General features: G+C 40.8%; 2 protein-coding genes across 4 annotated transcripts; one reads left to right on the forward strand and one right to left on the reverse strand.

The window, feature by feature from the left end:
* The first annotated feature begins 362 nt into the window (after nucleotides 1-362).
* On the forward strand, nucleotides 363-3,875 carry LOC115745219. 3 transcript variants are annotated; one of them, XM_048275253.1, is made up of 7 exons: nucleotides 363-648; nucleotides 1,067-1,205; nucleotides 1,365-1,466; nucleotides 2,044-2,099; nucleotides 2,448-2,728; nucleotides 2,815-2,908; nucleotides 3,416-3,875. In XM_048275253.1, the coding sequence occupies exons 1-7, from the start codon at nucleotides 535-537 to the stop codon at nucleotides 3,845-3,847; spliced, it is 1,218 nt and encodes a 405-aa protein (XP_048131210.1). In that variant the 5' UTR covers nucleotides 363-534; the 3' UTR covers nucleotides 3,848-3,875. The 3 variants fall into 3 exon arrangements, with proteins under 3 accessions (XP_048131210.1, XP_030536716.1, XP_030536791.1); XM_030680856.2 differs by having other exon boundaries at nucleotides 364-648; nucleotides 2,044-2,141; nucleotides 2,445-2,728; XM_030680931.2 differs by having other exon boundaries at nucleotides 368-648; nucleotides 2,044-2,141.
* A 1,570-nt stretch (nucleotides 3,876-5,445) lies between these two features.
* On the reverse strand, nucleotides 5,446-7,844 carry LOC115745453. The gene is made up of 2 exons (XM_030681047.2): nucleotides 7,704-7,844; nucleotides 5,446-5,795 (listed from the first exon to the last, which is right to left on the reverse strand). Exons 1-2 carry the CDS (start codon nucleotides 7,751-7,753, stop codon nucleotides 5,561-5,563), a joined length of 285 nt encoding a protein of 94 aa, XP_030536907.1. The 5' UTR covers nucleotides 7,754-7,844; the 3' UTR covers nucleotides 5,446-5,560.
* Nucleotides 7,845-13,326: the final 5,482 nt, after the last annotated feature.

Here is a 13,326-nt window from a genome sequence, read left to right on the forward strand (position 1 = left end):
TTAATTTAACTGTTAAATTGCCGATATGGTGACACGTGATAGTTGATGGGTATACCGGTATAGGTTTTTGACCCTCTGTTTGTTACATGTCTATCAATTTGGGATTTTTCGTGATATTAAATCAATTTAACGGGGGTAAATTTGTCACCGGTGTACCGATTTGGGGTATTTCGTGATCAAAAGAATTAGTTTAGGGTAAATTTGTCACGTATATATCAGTTTAGGGTTTTTGGTGGTCAAAAAAATAGTTTGTGATAAATTTGTCACGGGTATACGGGTTTAGGATTTTTCATGGTATTAACAAAAAAAAAAATCCCCTCACCTGGGAGCACTTTGACAATTAACTTCTACAGTTTGGTCTTGACTATAAAAATCTGAAATTTTCAGGATCTCAAGTGTAAAATCAACAAAGTGCAGGGGCCTTCGAACAACTTACAGGAGTTCCAATTGCGCGCGCTTGCACAGAGAGCCGACACTTCCCAGTTGCATTCTCTCTCTCTCTATCTTCTGGATGAAATTGGCGAGTCTTCGGCGATGGCGTCTGCGATTGGTTGGTACGGGCCTTTGATCGATCTCTCAAAAGCATCTTCTCACGTCGGAGATTTCGTTCAGCTCCTCGTCTTCGTTCACCGTTCCACTCCGGTCCAGGTTATTCTCGAACCATCTTTCCGAATGCCGATCTATCTGAAATTCACTCGTTCGTCTCAGATCCATACTCGTCTCTAGCATAGGCCTGGCTTCCCAAAAAAAGAAAAAACCGGGGTTGCAACTGGAGTTTTGGATATGAGCTTGTGATTTGATTAGCGTATTTCGTTCCTTCAGAATAGGGGGGAAGGGGGGGTGTTATCTACTAATTCGTCTTCAATCTTTAAGAACAGCCGGTATGGGGTTGTGCTTTTTGTTCCGGGTTTTCATCTAATTCAAAGAAGCGAATTTCCCGAGTCGCTTTGGAAAAAAACTGGGTGTGTAATGCGTATCTACACTTAATAGGAACGCAGATTTAGGCATCTCCCGACAGGATGGTGCTCAATCTGCTCATTCTTGTTTCTGGTATTGGTTGTGACAGTACAAGGTATCAAAAGGTGGGGAGATTGTCCGGACCGACATTCAGGTCGGTGATGACACGCGGCCTCGTTTCACCGTGTCCCTATGGCAGAAGCAAATGGGGTCTTTGGCAATTTCTGGTGATGTGATATTGTTACAAAGTAAGATCACCTCTCAGTCTTCTTATCTCGATGTTGTGGAACGATAGGCGATTCACTTTTCGGGCTATTTGGAATTATAGGTAGCGCGACGAGTAGTTTTTGAATGAACTAAGTGTCACATCATGAGATTCATTTTTCTCCTTTCAATATGCCACTCAGACGTTAAGGTTGCCAGATTCGGCGATCTTATTGATGCAAGGACAGTCAGTTGTTCATCGATTGTGCCCTTGGTCCATTCTTATGAACTGATGGTTTCTGAAGGTATGCTTCTTGTCATATTCTAGTTCTGTGTATGGAGGTTTATATGTAAGTGAACTTATCAAGTTCCTCCATTGGTATCTTTACACATCTTCCTTTTGCAGTTCTTTCATGTTGCACCCCAGTCCCCACTATTCTGTTTTCACATGAATACAACACGGAAGTCTTTTCGTTGTTTTCTATTGATTTTCCGGTGGCCAACTAATTTCTTTTGTCAATTTAGTATTTATTGAGCCAAAGGTGAATACTTCTGCCAGACAATGACTACAAGATCTTTTTCACTATAAATGTTGTAAATTATTATTTATTTTTTTGGTAATTCTACAATTTAGTCATAAGCCTTTCAATTAAAATGTTGTAAATTATTCAGTTCTCTTTAAAGAAAAAAAAAATCATTTCATTGACATGCACATTTTCGAAACAATCTAGTTATTATCTTTTCTAAGCCAACTATAGCTCATGGGAATATAGATGAAACTGCCTCTGCTTTCTCTGTTTATGGCATTTTTAAGTCTTTGTTCCGTGATTACATCCTGCGATCACTTACGATGCATCATGTTCGTTATTCATGTGGATGTAGATGAACTGATAGGGAACTCCAGACTTGGCACTGCAGCGAAGGAAAAACTGAAGAAGGTGATTGGTTGGGTCAAGGCAAATGAACTTATCATCCGCAATGTTAGTTCATGTTAATTTCGACCATTTCCTTTCATGTTAAATTACATTATTTGTATGCGTGTGAGCTTTTACTGTTCTTTCTAGTCATACTGCTACTCCAACCACCAGACAAGAAATATTTTCCTAGTAATAGATGTACTTTATCTTATGGTGTTTAAATCTTGGAAGACATGCCCCTGTTCCTCTATATACCAGCTATGTTAACCTGCTTCTGCAGTCATTTTTTTGTTGTTGTTAACTTTATTTGTTCTATCTGCGCCATACTAACTGTTGCCAGGTTATTTACCATAAATTGTTGCTTAGCAGAAGCAGTTGTCAAGAAATTGGAAAGTCCTGGAAGTGGGAGAACACAAGGACTGTACTTCTATCTCAGAAGTACTAAACCTGACTTGTTCGTGTAAGGCAATCTTTCTGGCATCTGTTGGTGAAATCTTTCTTCCAATTGTCTGGAGAGCTACGTGTGAAATTGAGAAGGAAAAGATGTTCATAAGCTGGAGAATAAACAGTAAGGATGATGGCGGTTTAGCTGAGGATTTCATTTGTACTGGCTGCCAGCTTTGTGGTTCGCCTTTGGAATTAGATCGTAGGTGAGACATATTCATTTCTGCACTGTTGACGGGATACTGTGATATTTGAGCAACACCATTGAATGCTTAATTGGCCTTTGTCGCAGTAAGCATGCGCTCAAGCAGAACTCTGTTCCTCTCTACTGTGATAAAAGCTCCAACCGCCTTCATGTAGTGAGCCTGATTTACCAACCCTTCATGGTAAGGAGTTCCTCTGCCTTATATTTTTGCAGTTTTGTTATGGTTTACTAGTTAACTTCAGATTGTCACATGAAACAGGGTTGGACTCTTTGAAATCCTTGATGTTCATGCTAGTTTTCCTATCATATTATGCAATCTGATGCAGAAAGGAGGATGGGGACATAGACTGAGCTACTAACTTATTGTCGATATAGGTGTATAGTTCTCCTTCCACTTACAAAGAGTACATTTTGTGGAAAAAGAGGAGAACCAAGTCCAGAAAGTGGTACTTCTGAATAGTTAGGGGTACCTTGTTTCCAAACCTTCCCCGTCCTCACCGGGAAAGATACTCACCCATAGCTCTGAAACTTTTCTAAGAAACGGAGCTTAAAAGCTTAAAATTAGTGGATACTAAATATTGGACATTAGAAATTATCTCTTGTACTTTTTAGTTGGAGCCCTCTTCTTCCTTTCAAATTCCAATTTCGTAACAATATCTGACATAGTCGATTGATTCCCCTGTTCTAGTTGTACTTATATGATGAATCGGGGTCTCTTCCGCTTCTTGTCAAAAACAAAGCCGCGGAACTGCTTTTTGGGAACATACCTGCAGAGAGAGTCTATCTGTGCCTTGAAGCAAATCTTCCTGTACACAAGTCTAGCTCCAAGGATGTCCCTGAAACCCATTACCATGCCGGAGGCCCTCAACATGGCGCACCAGCGGAAGGAGCATCGGACATCGTCTCACCAAGTGGAGACGAGATGGATAGGGAGGAAAAGAACAAGTGCCACGGTAGTGTAGATTTTCATTTCGTGTGGTTTGTAATGCTAAAAATGTTACTGCAACAGGGGAAAAATAGCCCGTTGGGATTCGAAGTGAATGTAGATCCCCGTCTAGACAGGGAAAGTGGGAGGTATGAAATGGTTACTGCGACAATGCCATGCTTCAGAAACAAATAATTTGTTATCTCAATTCACTTGTGGACCTCAAATATTGGGGGTAAAATTCGTTTGAATTTGCTGTATCGTCAGACAATTTCAGAAACTAATAATGCAATCACTAGTTAAGCAAAACATCTCTCAAATTTTCAGGTTATATTGCATGCACTAAGCACCGGAAAAGTTATCGAAAAAGTTCTAAATTTATTGCATTTATGTCCCTTTCAATTTAGTCATAAACCTACCTTTCGGCTAATTTAATTAACAATTTGCCAATGTAATTTTTCCGACCAATTTTATATCTAAGGGATTCCTTGGTCCGGGTCGAAGAAGCAATGTCACTCGATTATTCAAATTGACTATAATCTCACCGGAGCGCCTTCTACTTCTAATAGGCCATAAACTATATCGGAATCATTCTCGACGAGTCCATAAGAAGTGATCTCATTATTTTCATCGGAAACCGGTCATGAACTAGATTAGAATCATTCTCAACAAGTCCATAAGAAATGATCTCGTTATTTTCATCGGGTATGGGTAGAGACCAAAGGACTTGAGCAATCGATTCGGCAGAACAATTCAAAAGATAAAGAAGTATCATTAATTTCTTTATGCTCGTTCCAAGTTTGAAGTACCATTTGTACAAATAAGAATCCCCTTCATTGCATGATTTCCTCTTCATGTAGATAGATATAGAATTCATGGGGCAATTACTTAGAAGTATATTTTGTGTAATAGTCCTTCCTATTTGATAGAAAAGGATCCCATGATCCTAAACCGATCTTACCGGGGATTGCAAATCCGGAACATTGATCGTCTTATGTGGTATTATCGATGCCGACATGAAAATTTTTAAAATTTGTAATTTTTCCTGAAATTTTTTTGAGTTTTTTATTAATTTTTTTTGTGTTCTTTCTTTGATATTGTTCAAGGCTGGCAAGGGGTTGCCGACCACTAGGTGAGGGCTTGTGAGCCCCCGTAGTCGCCGGTCGTTGTCCTCACCAACTGCGATGAGGGCTCGTGGCCCTCACCGAGCCGGGAGCAAGGGTGAGGGTCTGCGGCCCTCACCCAGCTGGGAGCAAGGGTGAGGGTTTGCGGCCCTCGCTCAAAGCTGGGCAATGGTTGTTGCCCTCAAATGCGGCCAACAAAGGTCATAACCTTGCCAAGTGTCGGGAAAGAAAAGAAAAAGAAAGCACAAATTTAAAAAAAAAAAACCTTCAATTTTTTTTTAAAAAATTAACTTCAACATTTTAGCATTCAAATCAACAATTTTCGATCAAAATTGAGCGAATGTATTACCTTAACAAATCATCAAAAAGTTTAGAACCGAATTGACCAAAAAAAAAAAAAAAAAGGTTATCAGTTTGAGCCTCGGCTGCCATGTTGATAGCCTTTTGACGAGCCGTTCGGTTTGTTTTTGCCTCAGTTGCCATGTTGATAGCCTTTTGACGAACCATTCGGTTTGTTTTTCTATCCATCATTGTTGCTTTCCCGAGAGACCTAGCCAAATAGTCCTGCTATGTTCATTCGTATTTCAACAATTTATGAATAATATTACTCAAAACTTGGCCGTATAACCAAATACTTCAGATTGTGACCAAAAAAACAATTACTTCAGATGGAGTGAACTGACATCACAACATCTCAAACGTCCAATCCACGAAGTGCTCCCAAGAAAGCTACAAAACCATACAGATCCAGAACGGGCTCATGGTGGAAGAAAAAAAGTTGCGATCAAGATTCTTTTGAAGTCTCCACCAAATTGGGGTCGGCCGCAGCATTCTGGGCTTCTAAAAGCTGCATTTGCCGTTCGGCATGCTCCCTTTCGCACGCGCTGATTCCCATGATGATGTCGATCATGGTGCCTGTTGTCCCGAAGAACACGAGAGGCGCCAGAGACTTCCGTTTTATCCCCACTGGAATCGCTAAGAGAGCTCCTGCTACTGAGAACACCCAAGTGCCCAATGCACTACAAAACAGCAAGTAAGTCTGCCATTTGAACAATTTTACTTCTCACCATGACAATAAAATGTGAATGCTGTATTGGAATGACAAACTGCGACAAAATTGAAAAGCTCCCATTGTTTTTTATTTAATTAAAACAAACCACATGTCTTATTGCTGCAGAGCAAAAAATTAAGACTGTAAAGGATGGACAACCGGCCATACTCGAGACAGACATGTGAAAGGCATGACCAACAACCAGATGCTCCACCATTTCTCAAGATATATAACAGAAGCACACCTGCTTGCAATTCACTACTCTAAAGCAAACTAAATGAATTCTACAATCGATCATGTCGTGTCACATCAAAGTTTATATCTCAGATCAGACGGCATTTGCAGCATATGTCTAAGAGCGCATGTTGCTAGAAAGAATTCATTGTCGTAAATTTGATATTGACATCTCAAGACTGTTGGAGCTTCAACTCACAATTTAATAAAAAATAAGCATGGCTATTTTTATCTGCATTTGACACTTCTAAAGTTAAAACACAAAAATCATGTGCCATATGCGGCTTCCTTACATCCCTCAAGGGACCAAGTGTACCTGTGTTGTCAACCACTGATTTGAGGTGTGAATTCGCCTTTCACTTGTTAGGTTTAGAATACATGCATGGAGTATCCCTGCTATACGGTATACTTGCATTCACCTTTCACACACGCATGGAGGGCACTCTCTTTGCCAAACAGATTCTTTGTGCAGGCTCCACATGTGTAAGTGGCTACATACACTCCTAGAACTTTTTTGTGAACCTACTAATGCTAGAGGACCAAACTCCAGAAGTTCACAACTGACTAGCATAGAAAGAGGGCTGAGAAGGCCTAGCTAAGGGCTCTAACCATGATGGTACCTAAACTGCAGCCGTGCAGTTCAAAGTGGTGATATCCAAAAACTTTCAATTACCTAGAGCTCTAGCTAATCACTCTTAGAAGCAGTAGAAAGAAGTTAAACCATGAGACTGAATGTTTGAATCATGACCGGTTGATGAAGCCCTAAGTTAGCCAAAAAGATTCTTCAACACTTTCTGTGTGAACAGGGTTTTCCTGCAGATATGATTATGACTAGCTTTTCCAATCCAGACACGATAAGTACTCAATCAGCATGATCCCCGTGCTACATTATGAACACACAGACATGGGGCATCCCAGTAATTCCTGTTAAAATAATTCCAACATAAGCAAGAGCAAAACCATACACGGTCCAACTCATAAGCAAATAAACCCGGAATATCAAACACAAAACAGAGGCCGTCTTATGGCCGGGAAATCTCAAATCAACCTATGACAGGCAGGCATTTGACAAACCTATGAACTATGAAAAGCAGTGGCTCCCGAGCATAACCACAAGATGCAAAAACCAAATGTTGTTTTGCAGAAGCTTTCTCATCCTGGTTATATGCTAAAAAATGCCGGCAATATCCCCAACAATGCCGGTATCATGTGAGAAAATGCTCTAGAATTCTCAGTAACCATGTCAAATTGCGCTGAATCAGAAAGACCATATGATTATCGAGTTAGCAGGCTGCATTTTGGAGCATATCAGCTACATAGTGGAACCATTACAAGTTAAAACCATTAGAAGAACTGCTAGACCAAGTGAACTGAAGCGACGAAAATCGGTTCTCTTTCTCATGCACTAGGGTAAAAAAAAAAAAAAACGCTATCACTTTGAGTTCGACCCACAATTGAGCTCCCCTTCAACAGGCAAATTACCTCTTTAAGTCGAAGCTCAATGACCATTCGCGCGACGCGCAGCACACATCAATCCAATAACGCATCATAGAAGCACAAACGCAGCCGAAAGCATCCTAGCTACGAACAATCAGCACAGTCCAATGGAAGAAAAGAATGACAAGAAGGAAAAGGGACTGACTTGGAGACCGAGCATTCTTCGAGATGCTTCACGTTCTCTTGCCCTCCCATCTCTCGCGACCCAATTAGCGTCCTTGTGTTCTTCTCCTTGTGCGACGATTTGGACGAAGTGAGCGAGCCTCGAAGGGAGATCGAGAATTGGGGTGCGTATGGTAACGCTCCAGAAAAAGTGTTTCTGTTCCCAAAGTGTTCCGGGAACACTTTGGGAACAGAAACGCGTATGGTAAAAAAGTGTTCCCAAAGTGTTTCGAGAACACTTTTCAGAAACGGAAACACTTTTAGAGCGTAAACGAGAAACAAAAATACTTGTTTCTTTGTTCCCGGAACACTTTTTATCAAAGCTTTTGAACACATTTTATAACGCAAGAGGAACACTTTTTGCAACCCTCTGTTCCTAGACTACTCCTTCACACTCTCAAAGACGACGACTTTTTATCAAAGCTTTTGAACACATTTTTTTTTTGTAGTTACCAAACGCGTTTCTGTTCCCAAAAATCGTAGAAGGGAACGGAAACAGAAAAAAGTGTTTCTGTTCCAAAAGTTGTTCCGGGAACAGAAACGTTACCATACGCACCCTTGGTAGGCAAAGCCAAGCAGAGACCGCTCAACAGTGGCACATTCGTTCCGCGAACGCGACGGCGAGAAGCGCACTATCGAGCGTCGATTCTAGATTGAGGGGTGAGAGCATCGCCCGACCCGTTGAACCCCGATTCACCCACGACCCGATCCAGATTATATGTGCGCTCTATCTTTGATTACTTTTTTTTTTTTTTCATATTTTTGCCCTTTTTCCAAACAAAAAATCGGATTACGACGATCGTACACCTAAGCTGAGACATTTTTTGAAATAATTTTTTATTCATTGAAAGACAGCTCGAACTCATGATCACACTTCTTGAGATGTGATATGTAAGACCTTTCGTAAGCGATTAGAGCAGCGATCGACGAGAAAGATACTTGATAATCAATTTTTGTTCTTTTGAGGAAAAAAGAAGAAAGGAAGGAGAAAACAACTCATAGTTGTAATGTGTGATGCTTCTCTTAGTATTTGCTCAAATTTTGCCTTGTTTAAAACACGCCCTAAAAATTATTTACTTCAGTGCACGAGTTCGTGCTTCATAGATGATACGAAGATGCTGGCTAGATGCTTAAGCAACCACTCACACGCTCCCGAGCTGTCTAATTTCATCGTCCATAGATTAGAAGTGATGCTCGTTACCATCTAGCTACGGCTCCGATTGAACATTAATGGCTAGAGGTGTCAACGGGCCGGGTCTCGGCCCGGCCTGACTCGAGCCCGAATTACATGTGCCCCAACTCTTCGGGCCGGGTTGAATTCTTTATTATTATTATTATTATTTTGAAATCAAAATCACTTCATAAACCCATCGAATGAAAGAATATAAAAAAATAAAAAAATAAAAAAATTAAATTTAAATTAAAAAAAACATGGGTGTTAAAAAAAATGGTGCTTGCCGGCCCGGGCTGGCCTGGCCCGATTACCAAGCCCGGCCCGAAAAAGGCCCGAAAATTATGTGAATTTTCGGGCCAGGTCAGCGCGGGCTTTTTTGGCATCTCTATTAACAGCAAGAACAAGACAGGACAATTAACCCGACAATCGCCCTCCTCGTTATTCTGCTTATAACATAACAATCTCAATTCGTTTAACATATTATATCTAAAGGTCATACAAACCCATTGTCGGCACTAAACGTGAAATCCTAACAAAAAAAAAAAATTCCTACTTATTACCTTAGCAACTATCATGTTACATGCATGGAAATAAAATTCCATTTTAAGATTAATATAAAATACCATTGGTCAGGTAGCCGTCGTCTAGGACTGACGAGAGAACAAAGGAAAAAAAAGAAAAGGAAAAAGAAGAAAATTTCAAAAAACTAAAAATTTTAGTAAAAATTTTCTACATTAGCGCCGACCGTGCCATGTAAGATGGCCAAGATCGACTAGACGCCACATCTTCGGCTAAAATTAGCCGAAAGGACTAAATTGACAAATCGTCAAAAGTCATGATGTTTAAATGAACGTCGTACAAAAATTATATCACTCAAGGGTGCGCATGGTAACACTTCGTATTAACTTCTTAACTTCTGACCGGAAGTTGATTTCTCAACTTTTCCTTCAAAGCAGAAGATGATTTTTCTACTTTTACTTCAGATTAACTTCTGATCAGAAAAATTCGTTTGATTATGGTTGAAAATTTCTACCTCTAGAACATTATTAACAAAATCTTCGACGGCGGCGAGCGGGCGTCGGGCGGCGGGCTGCGATGGGCGATCGGTGGAGGTCAATGTGATCGAAGAAGTGATTCTAAGGTGGAGAAGTAAAAAAAAATTACTTCTCAAAGTTGGCAAAAAATCTTGCCCGAAGTTAAAAATTCTACCGGAAGTTGAAAATCCTACCAGAAGTCAATTTTTTTACCAAACCGATTTCTACTTCGGCAAGATTTTTACCAAACGGATTTCCCTGCCGGATTGACTTCTGGCGCAGAAATCCAGAAGTAGAAGTGATTTCATGCGCACCCCAAGTGACCCAAAAAAATTATGGCACTCGAATAAGTGTTATATGAAAGTTATGACACTTTCCGTACCTTTTTTTCCGTTATATGCTATTGTGGACTAGAGAAAAGAAATAAAATGAATTGATTGCGAATCTTGATGCGAATGAGTATGTGCTAGGAATCACCGTGTGGTTGTATTTCAATGGATTTATCCTTGTTAATCTGGGTGGAGATGCTGAGGTGTGGCAACTATGGGTTTATGATCCCATCCTCATGAGTTGGCGTTGGCGATGTCTCTTTAGTCGAGACGAGTCATAGCGAGACATCACTAGTGATGAGTAGGGAATAAGTACTTACGAATGCATATCGATCGGCCACTATATAGTATTTGCACATAATGATATTAGTATATTCATCCGCATGCATTTGAGTGTTAAACTAAACGTCAGGTCACGCCATCTATTTTTGTTCCGGACACACATGAACATGGTCATTTTCTTGTGACACATGGGTCACATTATCTTAAGTGAACTTAAATGATAAAGGCCATTTACTCATTAATTGCTACTATGTGGTCGTGCTGGGATGGATAGGTAGTAAATCTTCCTTTATTTTAGGTTCACCCGAGATATTTTATAGATCGGTCGAGTTCGAGCTCAACAACATTTAAATTAATGCTTGCGAAGATCTCTATGAGGACCAGATCGGAGCATGCAGCAAAAAGCAAGGATGACACTTATATCGACAGTTTTAATTGATGTATAATAACAATAATAAAAAATAGAGTTGAGCACATCATTCGAGCTTCAATTATTTATTCATTCGAGATTCCAGTTGTATATTTAAAAAAAAAATCCGAAGGCAAGGCGCGATACTAAAGATCATCGGTCGCGGTGAAGTTGCGGGGGCACGACTATAAAACTTAGGTACGGTTAGATAAATTCGCCATGCTTTACGTGCCTTAGACATTTTAATAAAGCGAGGGCGCATAGCATTGTATTAAAGAAGAGGCGGAGGAGCTGGCATCTGCACCGCGGCGCGCATAATTGTTGCGTCATCGGCTACATGACCCTCGCCAGGTTCACGCTCGCACGAGAGCCAGAGGTTGTCTTTCGTATCTGATGACGTGCTCCTCCGACACATCCAGACGTCGAGTCTTTTCTCTAATCATTTCGAGTTTTGCACCCCCATGTGAGAAACTACTAGGCACACCGATGTTGACTCTCGGAGCATTAATCTAATCCTAGCTTACATCCTAAATGTTGGGTCGTGATTCATGAAAATACATCAAAATCGAAGGGGGCCGTCCTGGCGGGTGTTGCAGGGTCAAATGACTTTTATAGTTTGAGATTGCACTTTATTGATAATTTGAGCCTTTAGCTCATAAATAGCTACCATTACACTTTTTTTTTTTTTTTGTAATTGAGAGTTGTAATGGGAAGGTATTAATTATCGTGGAATCATCTGCTGAATATCGCTATATTTTAAGGGTGAATCATGATAAATATTGTGTTTCAATTTCTCTTTCTCGACTTTACTTTGTATTTCGTTATTTTGCGTGCCTAATTATAACACTAAAGCACCGCGAAACGGAAAAAAGTGACATGGACCAGAAGTTTGGTGTCCCCAACTGTACTTACGTACCCTCTTGTGTGGAGCTTGCTGGTGTCGTCATAGACGGAGAGGAAGATGTAACTGGTTCATGAGAGTAACGTTAAGGTGGTTTGTATTATGAGTTCTAGAATAGAAAGATTACATCCTTAAGGAATTATGAAGGCGGGGTTGGTCTTTCGTGTACAAGCTGATCGGGAGCTAACGTTGCTCTCCTAATGAGGTCATGGCGGGTCAAAATCAACCGTGGTGCCTAAAATGTTCTACTTGTCTCACTCGATAAACCGCATGCTCGAGCTTAACCGAATATAGTACGATACCATATGGGGAAGTTATTTGTCTTATTGTTTCAAGGGACAACATGAGAAGGAATGTTGGCCTAGCTTGTTCTCGGCTTGTCGGGCGCCGCATGAGTTAATTCCACGGCCAAATCTGGCGGCACGTGACACAAGGACGAATGTGCAAGTTCCCACTGCATTTTTGTCTATACATTTTCACACGCCGAATGGGTTCCGCATCAATCGACCGGTCGTTCAGGGTGCGCATGAAAACACTTCTCTATGAGAAATCAACTTATGATCAGAAGTTGATTTCTCTACTTCTCCTCAAAAGTAGAAGTTGATTTTTCTACTTCTGCTCCAGATTGACTTCTGATCAGAAAAATTCGTTTGATAACGGTTGAAAATTTCTATTTTTGAAACATTATTAACAAAATCTTCGGCGGCGATGGTTGACGATGGCGGTGGTCGGCGGCCGCAGCGGGCGGCGGTCGATCGCGGCGGCGGCGGCTGTGGTTGGCGGTCATAGCAACGGTGGTTGGCGAAGGCAGCGGCGGCGGCGGCGGTGGGCGTGGTCGGCAGAGGCTTTTGTGGTCCAAGAAGTCATTATGGAGCCGAGAAGTTAAAATTTTTTACTTCTCGAAATTGGCCAAAAATTCTATCAGAAGTTAATTTTTTTACCAAACGAATTTCTACTTCGATTATATTTTTATCAAATAAATTTCTCTGCCAGATAGACTTCTACCGGAGAAATGAAATTTCTGAAGTGTTATCATGCGCGCCCTTAATGAGCAGATTCGTCGTACCGCCGAGTCGTTTCCCCACATGGCAGATCCCTCCAAGAAGCATTGCCTTTGGGGGGTTTCAACTTCGAACCCGTGAAGACAATCGCTCCCCCTGCCAAAAAAAAAAAAATCTGTCCCGACATGGGGAGGTTAATGTCAACTTTTAATGAGCTGTTCCGGTGGGAAATTTTTATTACGGGTGATGTCAGAACCTGCACAAAACCTCTCACGTTTTTCACAAATGAGATGTCGTCACGTGGGGATTTTTCTAAACTTTCGAGTTAAACTAGGTCTCCCGTGCACCTGTAATTACTGAACTTCGACATTTTCCCCGAATGCACGTCATTCACGTGTTATTTATTCCATTAAATACTCGTGGCTTTTTTTTTTTTTTTCCAGATTAAGGAGACTATGTGCGATTAGGTCAAGGAC

This window comes from Rhodamnia argentea, chromosome 2 (assembly GCF_020921035.1).
Source record: "Rhodamnia argentea isolate NSW1041297 chromosome 2, ASM2092103v1, whole genome shotgun sequence".
In the NCBI taxonomy this organism is placed as follows: Eukaryota; Viridiplantae; Streptophyta; class Magnoliopsida; order Myrtales; family Myrtaceae; genus Rhodamnia; species Rhodamnia argentea.